We start from the raw sequence: 23,695 nt of genomic DNA on the forward strand, positions 1-23,695 counted from the left end.
GATTCAGACCCCAGAGCCTTACTTACAGCTTTGTTCCTTAAGGGCTATCCTTGATTTCACTGCTTGCCCATTCTCTAGAATTTTTAAAGTACTCAGTGTTAGAACTAACCATTTTTTATATTTTTATAGCTCAAGCCTTGTCTAGTAATTTGAGTGCCATTTTTTTCCCAACTCTGTAGCCATTCACTGTAATCTGATGAGTATGAGAATTATGCAGAAAAATTGAGCAAAAGCTTTTCGTTTTTTGACCTAACATCAAGATTATATTTATTGAGTACTTCTGGCTTTTTGCCAAGTCTGAGCTGATCTGGAAATTTTCAGTTAACCCTGGAATTTGCCCAACATTGACTCAGTAGAAGAGAAAGGTTCTTAGTATCTGCTATTCACCTCTTGCCATTTAAGCATGTATAGTACCATTATTCATTAAGTATTTGAGTGCTGGTTATTTGCCAGACACTCAGGATGCAGGGACTGAAAACACACCTGATCCAGGAGTTTTCAGGAAGCACCAAGAAGAAACTAAAGCAGTCCCCTGAAGAGAATGAGGGTAGGGCCCCACTTTAGGAAGGCGATCAGGTTGGTTACCTGTTTCTTCATATCTAGGATAAGAGAATTAATTAGGTGATCTCCCCGACCTGTTAGGGCTCAGAAATCCGTAAACAGCTGGGAAGCTATTCTGGAAGTGCCACAAGTTCATTGGAGCCCATGGAGACGTCCACGGGAAAACTAGGTCCAGTACCAGTACAACACCCTTTTCCTTCGGTTTCCTCTCTAAGCGTCTCCCCTTGCTATCTTCCTGTGTGAAGGTGTGTAGAAGCTGGGGGAGACGGCCATCCCTAACACAGGTCATCCTCTTACCACTGCAGGGCAGCGCTCCTCCCCAAAGTGTATTCAGGCACAAACCGTAGCTGGCCTAGACTTCCTCTGGGAAGGACGTATCCCTGAATTTCAGTGCATGAGGAGCAGACATCCTGGGACTATTACCTTCTCTGCCTTGGCCCCCGTCCCACCTCTGTATGTTCACCCATAGAAGGAAGGAAAATACTTATAGCAAGGCACTCAAACTACCCAAATTTGGGTCTGGGAGGTAATCATGAGACATTAAGCCTTCGTTTGGCCTCTGGCCAGGCAGCATGCTGGACCACGAGGAGGGATGTAAGTACACTAGCGGCAGGGGTATTGCGTCTGGCAGATGTGACGGGATGGGCCTAAAGGAGTAATGGGAGCATAGCAAGCCTCAGTTCTGCCAGAAAACCCTAAGTGAACTATTTCAGGCTTATCCGGCGCCTAGGGAGGCCAGGAGGCAACCAAGGAACGATGCCCCGATAGGGGCGCCGGGTACTGACCGCACGCTTGTTTCCTCTCCCAAGGGAGCCTCGACTGAGCAAACCGTAGAAACCTATATTCCCTCGCAAGATCCACGCGATCAGCTCCTGCTGTGCTGTGCTGTGCTGGCAGGGGCCCCTTATCCCATGAGCTTTGATTATAGCCATCCATGTGCCGTCACAGGGTTGTGGGGGGACGTCGACTTCCAGATTCCGAGGTGTGTAGGGGTACATCCCGGGTTGGCGAGGGCTGGGGTAGCCATTTTGAGAAGAGACGAGCACGGAAGGGCCCATACTGAGAAATCTGGATGCCTGGAGCCGCCATTTTAAGCATGGGGCCGCCTGAGAAGCCCTTGTACGGTGAAACGCAGTCACGTGAGGCCGCCATATTGCCACGGATCCTGTGGCGGCGGCCATCTTGGAACGGGACGCGCCGTGGGCGCGGCCATCTTAGAAGTAAAACCGGCCTCTTTGGAGGAATTGGAGCCAAGCTCCGCCCTTCCTTTATTGAGTTGCGCTCGTCTACGACTGCTTCCCCGAATCTCCCTAAATCCACCCCTTTCGGTCGTTTTTATTTTCATTTGTCTTCAGTGCCCTCGTGTGTGTGTGTTTGTGTGCTCTCTAGGTGTCTATTATAACTGAATTCTTCCGTTTGAGACGCTGTCTCGAGCCCGCCATCCTCCAGCCCCGCGCATGTGCGATCATGACGATGTCTAACCTGCTTTAACTGACACTGTACCTTGGGTATTGGCAAACCTTTCACCTGCCGCAGCCATCCCCAAATTTATTGATTGGTGATCATCTTCCCCAAGAACGCTAACACAGGAGCTGTCTTCTGAGACTGGATGACTTTATTCTTCAAATGGCTTAACCCTTCGAGTAGCTCCAGGTGAGACTGAAAGCAAGCACCCGGCCCACCTCTCTCTCCATTGTCCGAACGGGTCACAGAGGGAGTGGGCTGGATGCTGGCAGAGTCTGACGGCCCTTCTGTGGGTGGAGCTAAGGGTGCCTGCTCTTAGTCACGGGGTACTTGGGGTGGGACCCAGTGGGCTAGGAAATGGGGTCGACAGTTGAGGGAGGGCTTTGTGCTTCAGATAACCTCACAGGTTGGGCAAGGGCTAGGGAAGGGATGCAGGACCCTCAGGGGCCCAGGACAGTACTGACCTAAGGGAGGTCCCAGGAGAGGGAAAGGTGAAGAGCTGTGAAGAGGGACAGGGCAGCTCAGAGGAGGGCACAGAAGAACTTCTTCTCCCGGAAAGGGTTCTCCGAAGTGGGCACAGGGGTGATGAGGGGATCCTCACAGGCGTGGGCATCACAGTAAGTCATCAGGTCTGCTGCTGCCTTGGACACCTGGGGCACAGCCAGGAGGGACCTGTTAGCCAGGACCCCTGAAAGGAACTGCAGCCTCCCTCCCCAAATGAGGTATCTTTTGCCATCTCTAAGGCCCCTTAAGACAGTCTTCCTCATCCTGCACAGAAGCCTCAGGACTGGTCTCCTTGCAAAGCCATAGACTCCTCCCCTGATCTCAGGTAGTCAAAGAAAGAAAGCATCTCTTATCCCGAGGTTTGGGAACCTACAAGCACAGTTCGGGACATCTAAACGGATTCAGGGTCCCACCCACCTTTATCCGGCACAAGCTGGCTTCAATCTTAAGCTGTTCCACCATCTTGCGGGCTTGCCCAATACTCATAGTGCTGTTCACAGGGGTCTCCCCTTTCATCCTGGAGCAAAGAGAGGGACAGGTCAGAGCGTGATAGGGGGCCCTGTACATTCTCATGCCCACTCCTCACTGGCCTTTACAAGGCTGGGATCATGTGCCCCAATATTTTGTTTCCTTCTTATTCACAGCTTCCAGTGGCCTTTCCCATCCATCTTCCTTGGCTGAGAAAATGAGAGTGGGGTGAAGTGCTCCCCAAACTCTATGTGGCCTGGGCCATAGATCATTAAACATACAAATAATTTAAGCCTCTTCAGCCATTCAAGCTATGTGTGTTCCCAGCTCTGAAAGCCTCAACTAGAAAGAGCCCCGCCCAGATGAGGAGGGTATTAAACTCCCACTTTCCCCCCTGATCCCTAACCAGAGAAAAGCAGGATGCCCCTACTCACCTGAGGCCACAGGCAGCAGCAGCAGCCCTGGGAAAGTAGAATCAGTGAGGTGCACCAAAACCTTCTGCCTGAGGTGGTGCCCCACCTTGCAGGGAGTTGCAGTTGAAAGTATCTGATGCAGCAGGAGAAGCAGCTAATACAGGGAAGGTCACTGGGGACCGTCAGGTCAGAGGTCCGTGGAAGGCTGGTCCCAGTATCTGCAGCTCAAGCACTGCCCAGACGGCTGGTACCTGAAGGATGAAGGATGCTAGAAGAAGCTGCTCGGATCCTGGAGCGTACCAACTGCCTGGCCAGTGGGGGAGCCTGGCTGCTGCCTGCAGCCCCTGCGCACACCCCGACTGTTACTGTCTTACTACCTGCCCCTCCCCATCGCAGGCATTTTCAGTCTGCGCTAGAACCCTCCCCAAAGGAGCTGGTAGGTGCTGAGGCCCAGGCCAATTCCCCCGTCAGATGAGGGTGGTCTGGACCTGTGACTTCCCCTGCAGTCTGTGCTAGCTGCGGGGGACCCTGCTCATTTGAAAATCTGACATCAGCTGGGCAGTCTCCCCGTCCCCGCCCCGTCTATTCTGACACAGCATTTAGCACCTGAATCTTCATTTCTCTCCCAGGGATCCTTCATTCCCCATATCCAGGAAAATGTGATGAGCTACAGGTATCAGCTACTAGATCATCACTTTATGTTCTAGCCACAAGTGACTCGAGTGGAAGATCCAGGGGCAGCGAGGTACATCAGGAACATGTCTAAAGAAATGGCACACCAAAGTGAAGGAGAAGCTGGGGAAAAAGAGGCATGTGGAAATCAGATCAAAGAATCCGACAAAGACGAGGTAGGGGGCATTGTGGGGAGAGTCAGTGGGTGTTTTGGGGAATAGATGGGCTTCCTGGGTGGGGTTTGGAGGTTATTGGCTTGAGAGATTACTTCTACGTTTGCAGCTGGGCGCTGTGCAGAATGCAAAGATGGACACAACACTTACCCTCTGAAGGATCTTATTTGGGGTGAATAGACATACAAATAGAAGGTGCAGTCTGCCAAGACCTTCTACGTAATGCACTATGAGAACTCCGAGGAAGAGTCTATAGTTAGGGTCAGAGGAGGTCGATCATGCCTCGTAAAGCTGGAGACAAACCACGGAGCTGAAATGCTACCACTCTTGGAACAGGGAACAGCTAACCCGTCAGCTCTACGCGCAGTTTCCACAGGTTCCTCAGATTGCAACGTTCTGTGGCGGAAAGCTCTCCGCCTTGGACGCCAACAATCAGTTCTCGCTGGACGCCTGCCCCTCTCCCCTTTTTTCGGGGGTTAAATGGCCGGTGGTGAAGGTGTGGGCGGAGGGCCGATTGCGGCCGCGAGGGGTGGGCTGCAGCGATGCTGCTGACTCATACCATGCTCTGGGGCATATCTTGGGGCCTGGAGGGGAACTCAGGTTTAGGCTGCTGGCTTGAGTCCCGCTGCTCGACCTTAGGCAAGTCGCGCGTTCTCTCCGTGCATCCACCTTGCAGTGTGGGTTCGGTGGCATCGTGTGTGTAAAACCCGTTGAAAGAATGTGAAGGTACTAATATTCTGTATGTTATATTTTGCTGTGGATGGTCAAGGTGGTCAGTCCCAGAATCAGATGTCCAGAGGACGGGTTCACCTTCGGTCACGGTTACTGGAGGGTAACGGACCGGCAAAGAGGGATAGCTAAGAGCGCGCGGAGGTGGGAAGCCCCGCCCCTCAGAGGCCCCACCCCCAGGGCTACTGAGGGGGCCGGCGGAAGGGGGCGGGACTTCCCCGAAAGGCGGAAGCTCCTTCTCGCGGTTGCCCCGGCAGCACCTAAGGCTGGTGAGTCCTCTGCGCGGCGGCGGCCAGCGAGCTGTTTTTCATGGTGGCGCGGTTAGGTAGGGGCTCCGGGAGCCGCGCCCACCGCGGAGCCGGAGAAGTTGAAGGGGAGCGGCTGTTGATGCAGGAGGTCCTGCCCACCGTGGGGCGCAGCCCAGTCAGGGAGCGAGCGCTGCTCGAGGCGGAGAGAAGGAACTCGGAAGGCAATTGTGACTGCTCTTAGCTGCTGGCTTTGAGTCCCGCTGCGCGACCTTAGGCAAGTCGCGCATTCTTCCCGCGCAACCACCTTGCAGTGTGCGTCCGGTGGCATCGTGTGTGTAAAATCCTTTGAGAGATTGTCAAGGTGCTCATCTTCTGTATGTTATGTATTGCTTTGATGGTCAAGATGGTGGTCTGTCCTAGAATCTTGTCCAGAGGACGAGTTCAGCTGAGGGGCTCTGGTCCTAGGGGTGAAAAGAGCACAGTGGAGGAAAGGGAAAGGGTAATTGGCTGAGAAAAGCAATCATTTGCAGAAAGGCCACATGGAACAAAGACTTTGCTGTGTTCTGCTATCTCTAGTTCCTCAAAGCCAGTCCAGTAAGCTTGTCCTTGTGATCCCCACCTCCCTCGGGGAAAGAGCCATTCTTTCTCTTTTTCCAGGAACCATCAGCTGCTTCATCCCATGGCCAGGGGAGGCATCCAGGTGGCAGAGCAGCTAGGAACCCAAGGCCTGAATCTGGGGCCAGACCCCCTGCACTCCCCACCATGGTCAATGATCCACCAGTACCTGCCTTACTGTGGGCCCAGGAGGTGGGCCATGTCTTGGCAGGCCGTGCCCGTAAGCTGCTGCTGCAGTTTGGGGTGCTCTTCTGTACCATCCTTCTCCTGCTCTGGGTGTCTGTCTTCCTCTATGGCTCCTTCTACTATTCCTACATGCCGACCATCAGCCACCTCAGCCCCGTGCATTTCTACTACAGGTGAGAGGGGCCTTCCAACAGTATAGAGGAATCCTGTGTGAGAATAGCTGCATGGACCTTTGGAGCTTATTCAGTTCACCTCCCTCATTTACAGAGGAGAAACTTGAGCCAGTGTGGTTATATGACTTCTTAACCTTTCACACCCCAAAGCTGGAGCAGGTCTGGGCTGGTAGGGCCCTCAGGTCCTAGTTCTACCTCTGGTTACTGCAATCTGGTTAAAAAAAAAAAAAGAAAATATATATTTTTTAACTGTCATTATAAGAGTCAGTTCTATTTAGGTTGGATCAGGTCTCTCTCAGGGCCACTGTAGACTTTTGAGCCAACCCAACTCCTTGGATTATCTCAGAACTAACCTGGTCCTCAGTAGAAGTGGTATTGGGAAAGCAGCAATTTGCATTATGTATTACTCCCTCCCATTCCCAGTAGACTGTGGCACAAAAAAAGATGACAGAAATATAAGGTGACTAAGTACATAAACTGACAGAATCCTGCTTCTTGCCTGGGGCCTTAATTCCTTCCCATTGTACAGACCCTGCCAAATTCTCCTCTCTTCTCTTGACACTGGATATAGGACCAGTCAAGAGATGCTGTCAAGGTCATTATCATCAATGTTTCAAAGTCTTTCCCCTTCCCCCCCCCCACCGTCTTGAGTCCCTGGACATGAGCTGTACTTTCTCAGGCACAGTTGCTTAAACTTTTAGGAGTCCTGAATCTAATGAAAGCTATGGCCTGTCCTGCCATAAAAGCATATTTACATGCCCATGTGTATGCTGCACATTCAAGTCCATGTGCAGTTTTACCTACAACTTGAATGGGTTCTTGAGCCCCTTAAAGACCACCTGTGAATCCTGATAGAGGAATTTTCTCAAACTAGGATCAGAAGTAGTGAATCAGCATCTGGGGGTGGGACCCAGGAATCTGCATTTTTATCAAGATACCCAAGTGAGTCCCCAAGTGGTTGCATTTTTTCTCCATCTCTCTGTAACAGAGAGGATTCCTGCTCCGAAAGAAGGAATGGGGGGTCAGAAAGGAGGCCTACGTGGCCAAGGAGGTGTGCAAACAGGCAAGGCAGACTCCGTGACTTACCAGAGTACCCTCCCCGTTCTCATTTAGGACGGACTGTGACTCCTCTGCCTCCTTACTCTGCTCCTTCCCTGTGGCCAATGTCTCGCTGGCTAAGGGTGGACGTGATCGGGTGAGTATGGGAGCTGAAGAGAGGTTTCTTTAGAGTTTTGATGCCTTGAAAAAGGAAGACTTCAGAAAGACCTGGAGAGCAGGGATTTGAGTAATAGAGACTATAAGAGGAAGGCTCTCAAGAGTAAGGAGGTTAAGAAAAATTAGTCTAAATGAGTTGATTGGATTCTTCCTGCAGCACGTTAGCTGTGTTGTCCTTCTCAGACTGTTTCAGCCAAACCCTGCCTACTAGAGGTGGTGTGTTTTAGACCTAAATGAACCTAAATTAACAAGTCAATTATTTCATTGGAGTAGGATAGAATCCACCCAAGAGTTTGGAAAGCTTGTATGTACATTATGAAACTGTTGACAAATATGTGTGAACTGTCATTATAAAGGGTACTGTGCCAGAGGATTGGCCAGATGCCAATATGACTTCAACAAACCTGGAAGTCAAGGGAAACGCAGATTGAGAATGTATCCTTCTATGTTAGGCAAGCTGGTAGAGGCTCTAAGAAAGGATAGGAGCTCTGAACACATTAGAATGACCTTTGGAGCATCAGCATAATTTCTGGCCATCAGACTTTTTTGAGTTGTCATTCAGCAATTGAATTAGAAGTAATCAGTGAGAATCACTAAGAATTCAAAAATACTTTGGGGGACACTGACTAAAAGAGAAAACATAGGATAGAAATTAATGATTACCTGAAGGGAAGAGTGTAAGCTGTAGAGTCTGGGGTCCCCTGGGATTGGTGTGCCAAACTGGCCTTGCTTGACAATACAGGTAACCTGGGAGACTGTGTGTCTTCTGTGACATCTTCCAGTTTACTGCCAGGCAGCCATATACTATCAAGAAAATTTACCAGGTCTGATGGTGGGCCCCAGATGGAAGATTTCAAAGTAGTGAGGTGGAAATTATACATGAGATATACTGAGAGGGAATTAGAAACAAAGCTGCAGTACATCTGCAGCCTGGATGGTGCATACAGTTGTATGGCTGCCCATTGTAGAGGTCACAGTGGCGATGCAGGGGGCCTAAAACAGTCGGGTGTGAGGCTGTTATGTAAGGAAGGAAGGGAAAGGTGAAGGATGAGGGGAGATCCAGCCCACGTCCCTGATGATTAAAGCAGGTTGATGATTTTGTTCATTTACAGTGAACAGTTTTGAATGGATGAGTGAATGGATGAAATCCTTTGTCTATTCTGAATAACACCTTGCTTTCTAGAAGTAGAGATGTGGTCCTGCTTCCAAGAAGCTCACAGGATGGATAGAAATCTATACAATGCATTAAGTAGCAAAGGATAAGATGCAGATTCTCATTTCAGAAGACTTTGTGAGGAATGTGAGAGATCAATGTGAGGCTATGGAGATGGTGAGGTTCAAAGTGGACCTTTTAAGGAAGCATGGAAATTGAGAATCTGCTTGTCAGCAGGCAACTGTGAACAAAGGCATGGAGTCATTCACAAGATTCTGAAACCAGATTCCATGGGAGGAGATGATGTTTATCTAGAATTGCTAGTCTAAAAATTGTGTGTGTGTGTGTGTATAAAACAACTATTGAGACGTAATTCACATACTGTACAATTCACTGTTTAAGATGCACATATAGAGTTGGGCAACCATCACCACAATTTTAGAACATTTTCATCACCCCAGAAAGAACTCATACCTATTAGCTAGCAATCACTTCTCATTCCCTCCAGCCCACCCAGAGAACTACCTATTTTAATGTTTGAAAGAATTCAGTGAAACAACTGGCTTAGATTCATCTGGCCTCTACTTGGGGGTAGGTATCTCATCTCATGGAATACCCCCCTTTCTTTAAACAGATAATTCATACTGAAAATAAGTGTCTTATAAAGACAGAACTTCTATCAGTGGTTCCCCACCTTTTACCCTGGTGATAAAATGGGTAAAGTACTCTCATAATCATATCCAGATTTGAGGCAGGGTAACTTCAATTTTTTCTTTTTTAAAAAATTTTAATCCATTCCATCTCTGGTTAAAAACAAAAGCTTTACCATCACCCCTGTGATTCTTTATAATCAACCTGAGGGTGTCATGCTACAGGATAAGAATAGTTGAATAAAGAATTAGAGGAGAATAGTAGTGGTCAGGAAAAACTAGGCTAGTTTGGTGGCAAATCTTTAACCTTTTGAGGTAATCCCAGGGAAGAAGCCTTCCCACTATGAGTCTCAGGGTTCTACCAACAGCACGAAGATAAGAGACCCAGAAGGACATTTTAAAAATGATCTGGAGTGACAGTGACTGCGAGAGCTGGCTAGGGAGATGGGGAGCACTTCTGGCATTTGGTTAATTAAGTGAAGACAGGTTGGGTCCCAGAGGATGGCCTCGTGGGGCCGCAGGCCTGAGTCACAGATGGCCCAGTTGGCAACACAATGGTTCACTTTTGAAAAAGAAACGTGACCCAGCCTTTCTCAGAACAGAGCAGCCGGAAAGTCTGATTCAGAAGCGTTAACAGGATATGGAAGATCTCAGAAGTGGGACCCAGCCACCAGAAGGGGGCAGCACTTTCTTGGCATGAGAGAGAGAGAGGGACCTGTAGGCTAACAAAAGATTTTGGCAGAGTATTTGGAGGGGTGGTGGGAAATGGGACATTGACAGTACAGTTCTTTTAAATTATTTTGAAAAGAGATGGGGGCTCCCTTGGGCAGGTGCTGATGTACGGACAGCCATACCGTGTCACCTTAGAGCTTGAGCTGCCAGAGTCCCCTGTGAATCAAGATTTGGGCATGTTCTTGGTCACCATTTCATGCTACACCAGAGGCGGCCGAATCATCTCCACTTCTTCACGCTCTGTAAGTGTTCACGGCCTGGTTGGGAGGTGTGGAGAATGAGGACAGATGTCAGAATATCTGGGTAGGGCTTCAGGAAAAAACATCCTAGCTCCGAGGTCACAGACACATCAGGATAAAGAAGAGGGGTCACTCTGCCAAATCAAACAAACACCCCCAGATGTCCGATGAACCCATACAGCGTTGGGGTAAAGTCTGAGTGGAGCCACTCTGAAAACGAGCTGCTTTGGAGGCAGACACATCTGGGCTCGAATCCTCACTCAGAAACATGAGCTGAGGGAGCACTTTCTTAACCCCTTGGTTATGCAGTAATAATAGCTGCATGTAATAGTAACCCCTCAAAACAAGACTATTTTGGATTAGCTGAGGAAATGTAAAGTGCTTATTAGCACATAGTGGTGTTCAATAAATGTTAGACTCCTTACATGAGTTGTTGGCAGAACCACATCATGAAGCAAATCCCTGAATGTCTGTCTGCATGGGGAAGCAAGCTTCCGGTGGTACCTGGGAACTTAGTCTGTTCTGGATTGTAGGACTGTCTGGGAGAAAGGAAGGGGAGACACAGTTTTGGCCTTAACTTAGGAAGGTTTAGATGAGGAGCCTTTGTTATGCTGGGCTAGAGCCCTGGTTGGGTGGGGCAGGGCAGGAATGTTTCTCAAGCATTTGTAGTGGTTGGGTCAAGACATGGGGCCGGGCAGGAAGTGAAAGTGAGGGAGCAGGGGACCCGAGGAAGAAGCAGCCTGTGTGGACTACTTGGGCGGCTGAGGGGAAGGTAGGGCCGTGGAAAGCTGGAGGTACCCGTCCCCACCTCCTCCTCCTGATCCTGGCAGGCGATGCTGCATTACCGCTCAGACCTGCTCCAGATGCTTGACACGCTCGTCTTCTCTAGCCTCCTGCTGTTCGGCTTTGCAGAGCAGAAGCAGCTCCTGGAAGTGGAGCTATACCCAGAATACAGAGAGAACTCGGTAAGGGGGGTGAAGGGGACAAGGAGCCGGCCCTCGCCTAAGCCCAGAATTCTGCTGCTGGAGCCTTTGGGCCTGCTCAGCAGGGCCAGCAACAGAGAAGCTAGAAGCTGGCCTCGGCCTGGGCCAGTATAAATGGCAGCAGCAGGACCCAGGCCTGATGCTGCCCCTCCCGACTCCCGCAGTATGTGCCGACCACTGGAGCAGTTATCGAGATCCACAGCAAGCGCGTCCAGATGTATGGCGCCTACCTCCGCATCCATGCCCACTTCACTGGGCTCAGGTAACCACCGAGGCGGGCTTTCGCAGCTCTCCAGAGTGCTGTCCTTTAGTAAAGAGGGTCCTAAGCAGAGGAAACAGGTTTTACTTAGACCACAGATTCTCAACTCTGGTTGCATATCAGCGTATCAGCTCCCTAGGGGCCTTTTTAAAAATACCCAGAGCTGCGCCTCACCCCCAGACCGCCTGAACCAGAATTTGTTAGGTTCGCATCTGGCCATCTGACTTCTTCAAAGCACCCCAGGGAATGCTGATGTTGAGCCAGAGCTGAGAACTATTGACTCAGCACGGGGGAAGCAGAGGAGGTGGAGGCCGACTCTGGCCAAACTCACTTGAATTGCCCTAGAAATTATTTCTGGGAAGTGAGGAGGCTATTGCTCTCCAGTAACTGCCACTCCCTTCCTGTCCTTGCTTCCTGCCTCAGGTACCTGCTGTACAACTTCCCAATGACCTGTGCCTTTGTAGGTGTCGCCAGCAACTTCACCTTCCTCAGCGTCATAGTACTCTTCAGCTACATGCAGTGGGTGCTGGGGGGCATCTGGCCCCGATACCACTTCTCTTTGCAGGTCACAAAGGACTCCCTCTCCCCTGCAATCCTCCTTTGACTGGCATGGGGTGGGCATGCTATGGGCTCGGGCATGAGAGCCCTGACTGCCCATGAGGGGAGCTGCTCAGTGGTTTCTTCTCCACAGGTAAACATCGGAAAAAGAGACAGTTCTCAAAGGGAAGTCCAGCGGAGGACCTCTGCTCATCAGCCAGGTAAAGGTGATGGCTGGGGTGCTGGGTGGGAGGAGGCTCCTCAGTATGCGGCCCAAGGCACCGGCATGCTGAGCTCAGGAAGACTGGAGGAGGTGAAATCAGCTCTGCTGTCCAGGCACAGCCACCCTAGCCCTGCCCTGTCCTCTGCCCACTTTGGAGGCGCAGGGCCCCAGGGCCAGGAGGAATCAACCCACCTGTCAGACATTACAGAGGACAGCGAGAGCCCTGAAGACCCCTCAGGCCCCAGTGTGGGGCTGCAGCCTGCCCACCCTGCTGACAACTCCTCAGTTCACCCCTTCAGCCTCTTCCAGTCTGACCTCTGTGTTCCCCCTGTGGCTGCAGAGGGTCAACTGTCTGAGGACGAGAAACCAGATCAGCAGCCTCTCGGTGGAGAGGAGGAACTGGAGCCAGAGGCCAGTGATGGTGAGGGGCACCACACAGGGGCACCTGGGTGGGGTAAGGGTGGCATGTGAGGGCGAGAGACCTTTGGTAGTCTAATTTCCCATTGGGGATTTTCTTCTTCTGTCCCCCTGGTCCAGGTTCTGGCTCCTGGGAGGATGCAGCTCTGCTAACAGAGGCCAGCCTGCCTGCTCCTAACCTTGCGCTTGCCCCAGAGACTCTAGGCAGCTCTGAACCTTCTGCAGATGCTCTCCGACAGCGCCCCACCTGCTCTAGTTCCTGAAGAGAGCCAGGCAGCAGCCCCACATTCCAGCCCTTCCCACCTGACCCCTTTCCTGTGGTTTTCCCAATAAACAGTTTTCCTGCCAGCTGCCTCTCTGACTCTGAAATGGATTCAAGGCCATTTGCAAGCCTTGTGTTCCCCAGTTATCCCCACCCCAGATTGGAGGAGGTTGTCTTGTCAGGGGCTACAGATGGGGAAGGAGTCCAGACCCTGCACTATTTTAGGCACAGCTGTTTCCATTAGTAAGCCTAGGAATTCCAAGGAGAGAAAACTTATTCTGCCCCCTCCATCCACATGCCTCTCATCTCCCTCTGGGGAGGGGGATAGTGTAGGGCGGATCTGGAGAGCTGGGATACATCATTCGGGCCTCTGCACCCCTCCCTTTCTCTGTCCACCCAGAGGCAGAAGACAGGAAATGACTGCCATGGATGTGGTATGATTTTTATTGAAACAGCGTTTTGTAGCCCTGGCCCCATGCTGTCCACAGCTGTTTTCTTTGCCAGCCAGGTGGCCCTCTCCTGAATAATCCCCTCCTCATCCCTTCACATGACTTCAGCCTTTGGACTTTGAGTTCCTGGCTGCTTTCCACATTCCACTCCCTTTTCAGAACCCAGGCATCCTGGCCTCCAGCTGAAGCTGCTGCATGTGGCTTCCCCATCCCTGGCCCCGTGACTCAGGCCCTCTGAAGGGACCAGCCCTTTTCTTGGCACTCACGGGAAGGGGGGACAGGGAGGGGGGCTAGGTGGTGACATCATAGATGAAGTATAAAAGCTTCCAGCCAAAACAGAATTGAAATTGAAGACACCGAAAAAACGTGCCTGCGAAACCAGTGCTCCTGGGGACCCTGCAGCCTGACACCCACAGACATCTATCTGGTCGCAGATTCCCACTCATCAAGGACTGCCCACTGGTGAGGGGCTGCTGTGGGCCCAGGAGGAGCGGTGGGAGGTGGGGGGCAAGCAGAGGACAGGATGACTCCGACAGGTGGGGAGAGCACATTCCGGGCCCTTATCTGTGCTGTCTGTTCCATCTCTCCCTTCTGTCACTGTTCCAGTTCTTGCTTGCATTGTTGACTGGTAATTGTTCTACTAAGGTCCTTTTTCTGGGTGGCAGCTGGGAATTATTCCACCTTTCTTCCCCAGGCTGAATAAACCATTTCCTCCTCCCCACCAGCACACTGTTTACTCATTAACCGTTTCTAGCACTTCACACATTGCTGGTCACACATCCCTCATGTCAGACCATATTTTTATTCTTTTGACCAAAACCTGTTCAGAAGTTAGTTGACAAATGAGCGTGTCTGTCTCGTCCCCTCCTCTTGCCTGGTCTCCTCTTGGTCCCCAGTTGTTTCCCTGTCTTCGGGTTTTGTTGAGGGCAAGGGCCCGGAAGGCATGGGGGCTGACCAGCCTTTAACTATCCGCCTTCCCTTCCAGACTCCATGCTGGGCACTCCCTGGCTTCTGTGGCTGCTGGCTGTCACCTTCTCCTTGGGTTCCAGAGCACAGCCCTTGGCCCCCCGAGACCTTGAAGAAGAGGGAGATGAGACATCGCAGCCACCTCTGCCGGTTGTCCCCTGTGATTACGACCGGTGCCGCCACTTGCAGGTGCCCTGTCTGGAGCTGCAGAGAGTGGGACCGACGGCTTGCCTGTGCCCCGGGCTGTCCAGCCCTGCCCAGCCGCCGGATCCACCGCGCCTGGGGGAAGTGCAAGTGGTGGCCGAGGCTGGCCGCGCGGTGGTGCGCTGGTGTGCCCCCTTCTCCCCGGTGCACCAATACTGGCTGCTGCTTTCGGAAGGCAGCGGGGCTCCCCAGAAGGGACCCCCCCTCAACTCTACCGTTCGCAGAGCGGAACTGAAGGGCCTGAAGTCTGGTGGGACATACGTCGTTTGTGTGGTGGCCGCTAACGCGGCCGGAGAAAGCAGCGTGTCGGGGGCCGGTGGCGAGGGCGGCCTCGACGGGGCGGGAGGCCCTGTGTTGGGGCCGTGCGGACGGCTGGCCGTGCCCCCCAGGCCCCTCACCCTGCTCCACGCGGCCGTGGGGGTGGGCGCGGCGCTGGCCCTGCTGAGCTGCTCTGCTCTCTGCTGGCACTTCTGCCTGCGCGACCGCTGGGGCTGCCCCCGCCGGGCGGCGGCCAGGCTCTGAAGCGCGGGCGGCAGCCCCGGGGCCGAGGCCCACCTGCGGGGCCCAGCGCGGCTGCCGTGAGAGCTCGCGCCCGGCCCGGCTCGCCGCTCTGCCCCGGGCTGGGGGGACGAAGGGGTGGAGAGGGTCCGCACAGTGTTTTAGGACCAAATAGTAAATCACTTAGACTTTGCGGTTCCGAGGATAAAAATCGAAGAGATTATGTAACACTTACATAACCATGTAATCATTTACATATGTAAAACCCATTCTGAGCTCTTGGGCCTTACAAATGAGGCCCAGACAGTTCTGGCCCTTGGGCTGTGCTGTCTCACACCCCCTCCAAAGGGCTCTGCCACTACAGGTGGCTTCAGTGGGGTTTTGAAAATAAACTGCTGCAGAATGGGGAGTTTAGGGTCAGGGGCTGCTCCTCCTCTTCTGCCTTTTGTTAGATATTGAGGATGGGCACATCCACCTGTGTGAGAAATAAATGATTTGGGGTGAAGAAGAGAGGGACACCACCCCAGGCTGCTGTCTGGGGCGTTTCCCAAATCTGAGGTGTCTCCCCATGTTCCCCCATTTTGTGTTTCTTGTATATCCACTGTAACAACATTAAAAGAAACATAAAAGGAGGATGTTCCATTTTTCATGATCCTTTTCAAATCCCTTCCCCCATAGATGTGTTTCAGAGCAGTATACATACTTCTGAATCTATCTTTAAATTAACTGGATGTAGGAAAGTATAAGCTGCCCCAGGGTATAATCCTCACTTTTATTGTTCTTATAACTTTTTTTGTAATTATAAAAGTAACATCCAAATTTCAAGTAATACTGGCAAGTATAAAATGAAAGTTCCCTCCTCAAGAGGTAATTGCCCGAAACAGAGCAGGTCTTTTGCTATGCAATGCAAATATTTTCTTTTTTCACTCAATATCTTTTGGACAGTGTTCCATGTTGGTAAATCATAGCCTCCTTAGTTATTTTAAAGGCTGCATAACTTTCCATAGAAGGATGTCTCCAGTTTTTGCTATGGACAACCTTGTTTTGTTTGTGTATCCTTGTTGCGGAAAATATTGGAAAACCTGGACTGCATCGCTGACAGAAAAACCAAGCGGCACTCAGAGGTCCTGGAGTTGTTGAGGTTTTATTTCACACTGTTGGGCTCAGAGGGGAGTAATCGCCCAAGGGCGGAGCCCTGAGCACAAGCAAGGGGAGCAATTTATGTTATTTTGATATGTGGCATTTTGGCATGCGCAGGGCAGAAGAGGAGCCTGGAGGAGGGGAGGAGGGAGCTGGGAGGGCTTTGCCAACTGGAGGGAAAAAGCGGTTTGCTGACCTTGACGGCTGTGTTGAATATTTTCCTTATCATCCTTACTTGTTTGTCTATTTCTACAGGGTACTTACAGAAGTGGGTGAAAGATGCAGTACTATACTAATTTAACCATTCTTTTATTATTGGGCCTCTGGAATAAATTTAGAATACATTTGTTATCTAGAACACATTTATCACACTGCTTGAATACCATGTCTTTTCTTATTCCTGTATTTTCTCAGCATTTATTCATTTACAAATGATAAGGCCTACGATCTCAGTATTAAAGACATGCTTTATATGTATTCTCAGTCTTTACCACAATCATTTCAAGAAATGGTGTCATCTTCACAGGCAAGAAATCTGAGGTTCTAAGTGGTTTGAAGCTACAAGTAATCCTTGAGTTAGAATTTGGACCCAAGCTGCCCAACTCCAAAGCTGACGCTCTTCACTTCACCATGGGGAGGCACCACAGCACAGTGGCTTAGTGTGGGTTTGAATCCTGGTTTGTGTTCTTAACCAGTTTTGTGACGTTAGGTAAATTACCTCATCTTTCTGCATCTGTTCCCTGTGACTAATAACAATACCTACAGCATATGGACTGTTGGGATGATTAAATATGCTTAATCATGAGCCTTTAGCGTATCTATTTTCAACATCGATAACTTACAACTCTGACTCCTAATAAACATTTAAAGTGAGCTTTAGATTTAGGGATTTAACAGCCTAGGTAGTGGCAGCAGATGGGCTAAGTAATCAATAATGACTACACAGGATGGATTTGGTGTGATAATTTATACCCCTACTGTAATAAATGCTTAGAGAGGTAAATATTGGAGCTGGGAAGAGGTCAAAGCGGGCATCCCTTAGAAAGCAAACCAGTCCAAAACTTCGGAGTTAACCAAGCCCACAGAAGAGGCAGGCTATCCCAGACAGAGGGACTGGCAGCCTCAGAGGCCTGGAGGTGGGACAGGGCCTGTTCTGCAATTTTACAAGTTACCCCCAAGTGATAGGAGATGAAACTGCATACCAACTACCAACATTCACACCGTACAAGCCCCTAAGATGGACACTACTGTTACCTCACTTTACAAATGGGGCTCCAACAAAAAAGAGGAGGAAGCCAGATAACCAGCATTTAAATTTCGTCCTAGGTGACTGAGTGTCATGGGGAATTTTAAAGCAGGGAGGTGATGACAGGATCACATACTGTTTTGCGAAGATTGTTTTGGCCGTTGGGCGGAGGATGGTTCAATTCCCCGGAGAGGAGGAGCGGGTCGAAGGGTATGCTCATTTCTATGGCTGCTGGTAAACATTGCCAAGTAACTTTCTAAATGGTTGCACTCTGAAGCCGTATCGCGAGCTGGCTTTATTCTGCCCATGGTTGCCGGGGCCGCACCGCCCTTCTTCCCCAACGCAGCCCGGCGCGCTCGCGCTGGGAGGCAGCGGGGTGCCTCCTGATCAGCTTTTCGGACGCGCAGCCAGCCACCGCCCGCGCCAGGTCCAGGCGCAGGGACATTCGTGCTTTCTGGCTCTCGACGGCACCCGTCCATGTCCACCTCTCCACGTGACCCAAACAGATTCGGGCACTTCCGCTTCCCCTCGGCTTTCTTCTAGTCAGTGTCCGCAGCGGGGCCAGGGCCGGGTGAGTGAGCGAGCGCCCGGCCGGGGACTTCGGGATCGGGATTACGAGCGAGCCGGGGGCGCCCCGCGTTGACCCCCCTCCGCCCTCCTCCTCGCCTCCCCCAACAGGTGCCCGCGGAAGCGGCGGTGGCGACGCCATGGCGGAGCTGACGGCTCTGGAGAGTCTCATCGAGATGGGCTTCCCCACGGGACGCGCGTAAGGGAGCTCCCTAACCGAAGCCCGCGGACCTGTCCGGGCCGTTACCCGAGGCGGCCTCAGGCTCCACGCCCAGCCTGACCAGCGCCATGGCTCGAGGGCGCTATTCACGGTGTTTCTGCCCCCAGGGAGAAGGCTCTGGCCCTCACAGGGAACCAGGGCATCGAGGCTGCGATGGACTGGTGAGCGCTCAGACCTGGCGGGGCCGGGGACTGCTGGGAGGGGCGACCTCGACGCTCACCTCCCTCCTGGCTTTTCTTGCCAGGCTGATGGAGCACGAAGACGACCCCGATGTGGACGAGCCGCTGGCCACCCCTCTTGGACATATCTTGGGAAAGGAACCGACCTCCTCAGAGCAAGGTGGCCCCGAAGGCCCTTACCCAGGAGACACGGCGTGGTTATTCAGGAGGGCCAGGGGAGGATGGACGGGTGATAATACTAATTGCTTGTCTGTAGGACACGGATCCGCCGCGGCAGAAGGCAAACCCATTTTGAGTGAAGAGGAAAGACAGGAACAGACTAAGAGGTATGGTAAGGGAGAGACTAACGTTTCTGAGGGGCGACTTCCACCTGTCCCCAATTCACCAGTCTCATCAAAGAACCTGGAACTTTCCACAGTCCCTCTTGGCATTTTCCTTTTTGCTTTTTTTGCCTCTGTCTTGGGACGCATGTTCCTTGATTTGTTTTTCTGAGTTGCTTGTTATAAACAAATCTTCCCAGTCCATGTCCATTTCTCTTGAGCTCTATCTTTTTTGCAACACAGGATGTTGGAGCTGGTGGCCCAGAAGCAACGGGAACGTGAAGAAAGAGAGGAGCGGGAGGCACTGGAACGGGAACGACAGCGCAGGAAACAAGGGCAAGAGTTGTCAGCTGCACGACAGCGGTTACAGGAAGATGAGATGCGCCGGGCTGCTGAGGAGCGTAGGAAGGAAAAGGCTGAAGAGTTAGCAGCCAGGTCTGGGTGACGGGGGTGTTGGATAAGAGATCAGAAAGGAACCTAAATTTGCTTTGTCAACACCTACTTTTTTCCTGTCTGCATTCCAGACAAAGAGTGCGAGAGAAGATTGAAAGGGACAAAGCAGAGAGAGCCAAGAAGGTGGGTGATTGAGAGGACACTAAGATAGTGAGGTGGGCTAGTGATTCCCCTTTTCTAGCTTCGGAGGGAGAAAATGGGCTTAAATGTTTCTCTTGAGGGAGGGTGGTGCCTGATCAGTTTTACTTCGTCCTCCAGTATGGTGGTACTGTGAGTTCTCAGCAGTCGCCACGAGCAGAGCCAGGTCCTGTTCCCTCCTCTCCCAGCCAGGAGCCGCCCACCAAGAGGGAGTATGACCAGTGTCGCATACAGGTACTGATTCTAATTCCTGCCTTGCTCCTGGGACCCCTTTGCTGGCCTGTAAGGCACCCAGCGCAGCTTTTTTCAGTCGTGTTGCCTTTGTGAAATCTCTCCCTTTTTTGTAAATGACTTTTGAAGTCCTACCTCCCCTACTCTTAGGAAAGATACCAAATTTCACTTGCTCCAGTCTTATTTAAATCCGTACTTCCCTCTGAAGTCAGCAATTCCTTTTTACTTGTTCATAATGTTATCATTTGTTTTATTATACAGCTCTTTGCATGTTTTTGTATCATCCTTGTCTTAAGTTGTGAGGGAGCTGGGAGTCTCTCTCCAGTGCTTAGTAGAGCAGAGCAAAAGTGGTTTTATTAGGCTGTTTTAAATATATTATGCTGGTTCAACCTAAGAGGAAGGAGGGGCCAGCCTTGCTCCACTTCCTGTCCTTACTTAGGCACCCACTCAGTTTTGATGCTCACAGTACTGTATCTCTCCCTTGCTCTCTAGGTCAGGCTACCAGATGGGACCTCATTGACCCAGACTTTCCGAGCTAGGGAACAGCTGGCAGCTGTGAGGCTCTATGTGGAGCTCCACCGTGGGGAAGAACCTGGAGGGGGCCAGGACCCCGTGCAGTTGCTCAGTGGCTTCCCCCGGCGCGCCTTCTCAGAGGCTGACATGGAGCGGCCCCTGCAGGAGTTAGGTATGATGTGTGGGACCAGAAACCAGGGCTTGGGGGAAAGGGGACATGCTTGAGAAAGGCAGGAATGCCAAGAGAAGGGACTCTGTGGAGATGGTGTGAGGCCAGGAATTTAGGGGGCAAAAAGGCATTCTTGTGACAAACCTGTTGTCTTCCATCTTCAGGACTTGTGCCTTCTGCTGTCCTCATTGTGGCCAAGAAATGTCCCAGCTGAGAGGCCTTTACCCCACCAATCCTCTGTGACCTCCTCATCTTTGATAAAGCACTGACATCCCCTTCCTAATAAATAGACCCTCTGAGTTCTGTATGTGCTTGACTTCTTATGAATGGGGCAGAACTGAGGCAGAGGATGAAGCTAAAGGGAAGGCATTTAGAGTAGACCTTAATTTCTCATCTTAAGTTTCCAACAATGAAACTTGTTTCTAATCTCTGGGTCTGATGAGTTGCTTGGGAGGTCAAGTGGGGAGAGGTGCTAGGGGAGAATACAGTGGAGAGCACCTTTCGCTTCTATGGGTAAGGCGGTGCATAAGCTTGAAATCCTTACTAGCTATGTGCCTTGACTTTTTAAACCATAGTTTTTTTAGTAGAATAGGGGCAATAGTACCTATTAATTGGGGTGGTTGTGGGTATTACATAATGCTGATATAAAGTGCTTTTAGCACAGGGCCTGGCACCTAGGAAGTCCCCAATAAATATTAGCTACAGAAAGGGTAATTTTTTTTATGTGGTCATTCACAAAGGTTGAGAGGAGCATTGCAGTGACCTTCCCAACTGCATCACCTCTGTGCTAAAAGTATTGAGTACTTAATGTCTATCACAGTTTTAAGTGCTTTATATGTATTAGCTGAGATATGAAGGCAGTTATCTAGGTATAGATTACAACTACCCCATTTTAGAGACTAGAATGCCAAAGCACGCGACTTGCCCAAACCAACACAGGTAGCAAGTAGTAGAACCTGTACACACACCTGGGGGCTGTCTCTAGAGCTCAGGTCCAAACTGCCAACCTTCCTAAAGCTGATCGCCTCATTCTAGTGCTGCTCTGACAGCTGCTGACCTCTTTCCTCTCATTCCCAAGCTAGGAAATAGGCCACAATTAAACTAAAGGTCATATATGACAAATACATTGCCTTATGACGTCAGCAGCTGGAAACAGCACCAGTGCTCTTATCTGAGTTTCCACTGTAGTGATACCAAGCTTTATTTAGTGTTCTGTTTAGTAACAGCAGCCCTTTTTTTCCCCCAACTGCACTCTTGCTTGGAACCACAGGATATAAATACATAAAAGGGAAGTGAATTGGTTGACTTGCTTGCTGTGAGCCCACCGACAGCTTTAGTTCGTCCCTGCAATAGCATTTCCAGCAGAACCTCTGACTGGATTCGGAGATTTAAAACTACTGCAGGAGAAACCTCCAGGGAGTTAAAACCCCACTACACTTACTGAGAGGCTGCTCTGTACCAAGCACTGCACTTTACCTTTTGTAAGTTAATCTTTTCATAACAACCCTGAAGATAATTATCATCCTTTCTAGAACAGGGCTGAGGCTTGAAAGGTTTTGTAATATGCAGCAGTTGAATCAAAATCAGTGTGACTAAAAGCACACTCCTTTCACTACTACTTGCTGCTAAGCTTCGAAAAGTTAAATAATCCACACAAGGCATCCAGGCATATGTTAAATGCTAGAAGCCCCTCTCCAAACTCATTCGAAGGACAGAAACTCAAACGTGTCTTCTGTGGGCATCCATTGTTACAAGATAGTTCTGATTTCAGATAATTTTGATTTAAAGAATGTTGTTATCCCCGAAAGTACATTCAAACGGACCACACGACCTTTGTTTTGAAAAAGGTGGCTTTTTCCTATTGGGTTTCAGCCTCACATGGGGCGAGGCAGGCGGCAGGCGCGTTCATCCCCGCCCGCAGCACCGAACCCCACACCACTAGGCATTTATAGGCATCTGGCCGCTGGGCTCAATCTCTAAATGGAGGGACATGATTTATTTGGTTCGTTCAGTTCATCGCAAACGATATCCCGGCTCGCGGCGTGGACGTTAAAGCGAAGTCAATGCAGGGGGTGGGAGAGAGCGTGCTCACCCATTGGCAGCTCGCCGGGCCCCCGGGGGACCCGGCGCAGGCGCCATCCCGATCCCGAGTCCCCGCCGGGTCCACTGAGGAGAAAGACCGCCTCGGACTTCTGCGCCGGCGCGGAGGTCCCTGCGCCCACGGGGGAGATCCGGGCTAGGCCGACCTCCCGCCTCCGCCGACCAGCCAGTTCTTCCTCCAGGCGACGTTCTCCTGGGTGGCCGCTGCATTTTGCAAAGTGGCCAGCACTAACTGTTTGGTCAAGGCCGCCTCCTCCCTGCGCCGCGGGTCCTGTTCCGGCATCTCCTGCGGGCCAGAGGGAGGTTCGCAGTCCCGGCCCCGAACCCGGGGCTCGCCGCTCGCGCACCCCACCTGGGATTCTCCCCAGTCGCTCCTACCTTCAGCATCGTGTGCTTCTGCTGCTCTCCTGGGGTCACGAGGGCAAAAAGTGCCGAGCCCACGCCAGCCCCCGCACCCAGTAGCGCGCCCACTAGCAGCGCTTTGCGCAACGCCCCCATGGCCGACCGCAGCCTAGAAAGGTACCCAGGCCGTCTCACCGTCAGCTGCGCAGGCTAGAGCGACACCAGGCGGACACCATAGAGAAGAGGCCGGGCTAGAGAGGGAGGGCGTAGCCAGCGAAACGGTTAGGGCCTAGGGCGCCTGGGTCTCCAGGCTACGTTTAACCAAGAAGGTTGAGAGCGTCAGGGGTGTTGGCTTGGCATACAGTCCCCAGCGCGGGGCCCATTGTTGTGAAATCCGGAGTGGGATTGCTGAGGGTGCTAAGGGGAGAGTGCGTGTCTTCTTGGTTGCTGTGGGTTTCACAATTGTCCCATTATGAAATTTCCTGATCAATAGAGGGCTAAGGCTGTACTCCTGTCCAGTTTCCTACTACAACTTGTGCTTTGTCAGTACACACAGGCTATAACTAAATACTTACACATTATATACATCAACCTATTGACTATCCCCCTACCCCCAATCTTTTAACTGCTGAACAAAAACTCAAAGCCAATTGTAATAGGTGAGAGAAAGGGTATATAGTTTTTTAAATTTTACTTGTTAAGTGTACTTGTTAAAAGTAAACGTGTTATTTTTCTGGTCAAGGTATACCCTGGCCATTTCCTTTTTTTTCTAACCATGAAAACTTGATTTCGTGTAACATACCAAATTCCACTGTGGAGAGAAAAACATCTCTTAGTTGTGTGAGTGGGCAACTCATTTAAATTCTTTGCGCCGGGTTTCTGCATTGGAAAATGGGGTTAATAGTATTTATCTCATAGGTTTAGGATAAATGAGCTTATATGTAAAGCATTTAAAACAATTACTGGCAAATAGGAAACACCATATAAATATTTTTTAAGTAAGATATGAGTCAACTTGGGAGACCTAGTAAGCAAAAGCATCTGGAAATTTCAAGTTTGTTATCAAAGGTCTTCATTCACAGGG

At 51.0% G+C, this 23,695-nt stretch overlaps 5 protein-coding genes and 1 long non-coding RNA gene across 14 annotated transcripts; 3 read left to right on the top strand and 3 right to left on the bottom strand.

Annotated features, from left to right (window-relative positions):
- The first annotated feature begins 1,829 nt into the window (after positions 1-1,829).
- BSCL2 (BSCL2 lipid droplet biogenesis associated, seipin) lies at positions 1,830-12,962 on the top strand. 8 transcript variants are annotated; one of them, XM_036995245.2, is made up of 11 exons: positions 1,830-2,214; positions 4,118-4,258; positions 5,890-6,206; positions 7,320-7,401; positions 10,055-10,198; positions 11,026-11,160; positions 11,343-11,440; positions 11,861-12,002; positions 12,129-12,195; positions 12,311-12,618; positions 12,735-12,962. In XM_036995245.2, the coding sequence occupies exons 2-11, from the start codon at positions 4,169-4,171 to the stop codon at positions 12,765-12,767; spliced, it is 1,416 nt and encodes a 471-aa protein (XP_036851140.1). In that variant the 5' UTR covers positions 1,830-2,214; positions 4,118-4,168; the 3' UTR covers positions 12,768-12,962. The 8 variants fall into 8 exon arrangements, with proteins under 8 accessions (XP_036851140.1, XP_017510068.1, XP_017510069.1 ...); XM_017654579.3 differs by having other exon boundaries at positions 1,832-2,214; positions 4,040-4,258; positions 12,355-12,618; XM_017654580.3 differs by having other exon boundaries at positions 1,832-2,214; positions 12,355-12,618.
- On the bottom strand, positions 2,221-4,421 carry GNG3 (G protein subunit gamma 3). 2 transcript variants are annotated; one of them, XM_017654585.3, is made up of 4 exons: positions 4,406-4,421; positions 3,432-3,661; positions 2,947-3,046; positions 2,221-2,675 (listed from the first exon to the last, which is right to left on the bottom strand). In XM_017654585.3, the coding sequence occupies exons 3-4, from the start codon at positions 3,043-3,045 to the stop codon at positions 2,547-2,549; spliced, it is 228 nt and encodes a 75-aa protein (XP_017510074.1). In that variant the 5' UTR covers position 3,046; positions 3,432-3,661; positions 4,406-4,421; the 3' UTR covers positions 2,221-2,546. The 2 variants fall into 2 exon arrangements, with proteins under 2 accessions (XP_017510074.1, XP_073073732.1); XM_073217631.1 differs by lacking the exon at positions 4,406-4,421 and adding an exon at positions 4,017-4,156.
- LOC140844613 (uncharacterized) lies at positions 5,998-7,408 on the bottom strand. The gene is made up of 2 exons (XR_012123175.1): positions 7,293-7,408; positions 5,998-6,417 (listed from the first exon to the last, which is right to left on the bottom strand). It is a non-coding gene; the product is annotated as an uncharacterized lncRNA (long non-coding RNA).
- A 406-nt stretch (positions 12,963-13,368) lies between the features above and the next one.
- On the top strand, positions 13,369-16,610 carry LRRN4CL (LRRN4 C-terminal like). Its single transcript, XM_017654549.3, has 2 exons — positions 13,369-13,787; positions 14,311-16,610. Exon 2 carries the CDS (start codon positions 14,316-14,318, stop codon positions 15,015-15,017), a length of 702 nt encoding a protein of 233 aa, XP_017510038.2. The 5' UTR covers positions 13,369-13,787; positions 14,311-14,315; the 3' UTR covers positions 15,018-16,610.
- Positions 16,611-17,889: 1,279 nt separating this feature from the next.
- On the top strand, positions 17,890-20,474 carry UBXN1 (UBX domain protein 1). The gene is made up of 10 exons (XM_017654584.3): positions 17,890-17,950; positions 18,058-18,145; positions 18,274-18,327; positions 18,411-18,505; positions 18,602-18,671; positions 18,909-19,100; positions 19,190-19,241; positions 19,377-19,490; positions 19,980-20,172; positions 20,334-20,474. Exons 2-10 carry the CDS (start codon positions 18,087-18,089, stop codon positions 20,381-20,383), a joined length of 879 nt encoding a protein of 292 aa, XP_017510073.1. The 5' UTR covers positions 17,890-17,950; positions 18,058-18,086; the 3' UTR covers positions 20,384-20,474.
- Positions 20,475-22,138: 1,664 nt separating this feature from the next.
- UQCC3 (ubiquinol-cytochrome c reductase complex assembly factor 3) lies at positions 22,139-22,912 on the bottom strand. The gene is made up of 2 exons (XM_017654553.3): positions 22,648-22,912; positions 22,139-22,555 (listed from the first exon to the last, which is right to left on the bottom strand). Exons 1-2 carry the CDS (start codon positions 22,765-22,767, stop codon positions 22,406-22,408), a joined length of 270 nt encoding a protein of 89 aa, XP_017510042.1. The 5' UTR covers positions 22,768-22,912; the 3' UTR covers positions 22,139-22,405.
- Between the last annotated feature and the right edge of the window lie 783 nt (positions 22,913-23,695).

This window comes from Manis javanica, chromosome 11 (genome assembly GCF_040802235.1).
Source record: "Manis javanica isolate MJ-LG chromosome 11, MJ_LKY, whole genome shotgun sequence".
Classification (NCBI taxonomy): domain Eukaryota; kingdom Metazoa; phylum Chordata; class Mammalia; order Pholidota; family Manidae; genus Manis; species Manis javanica.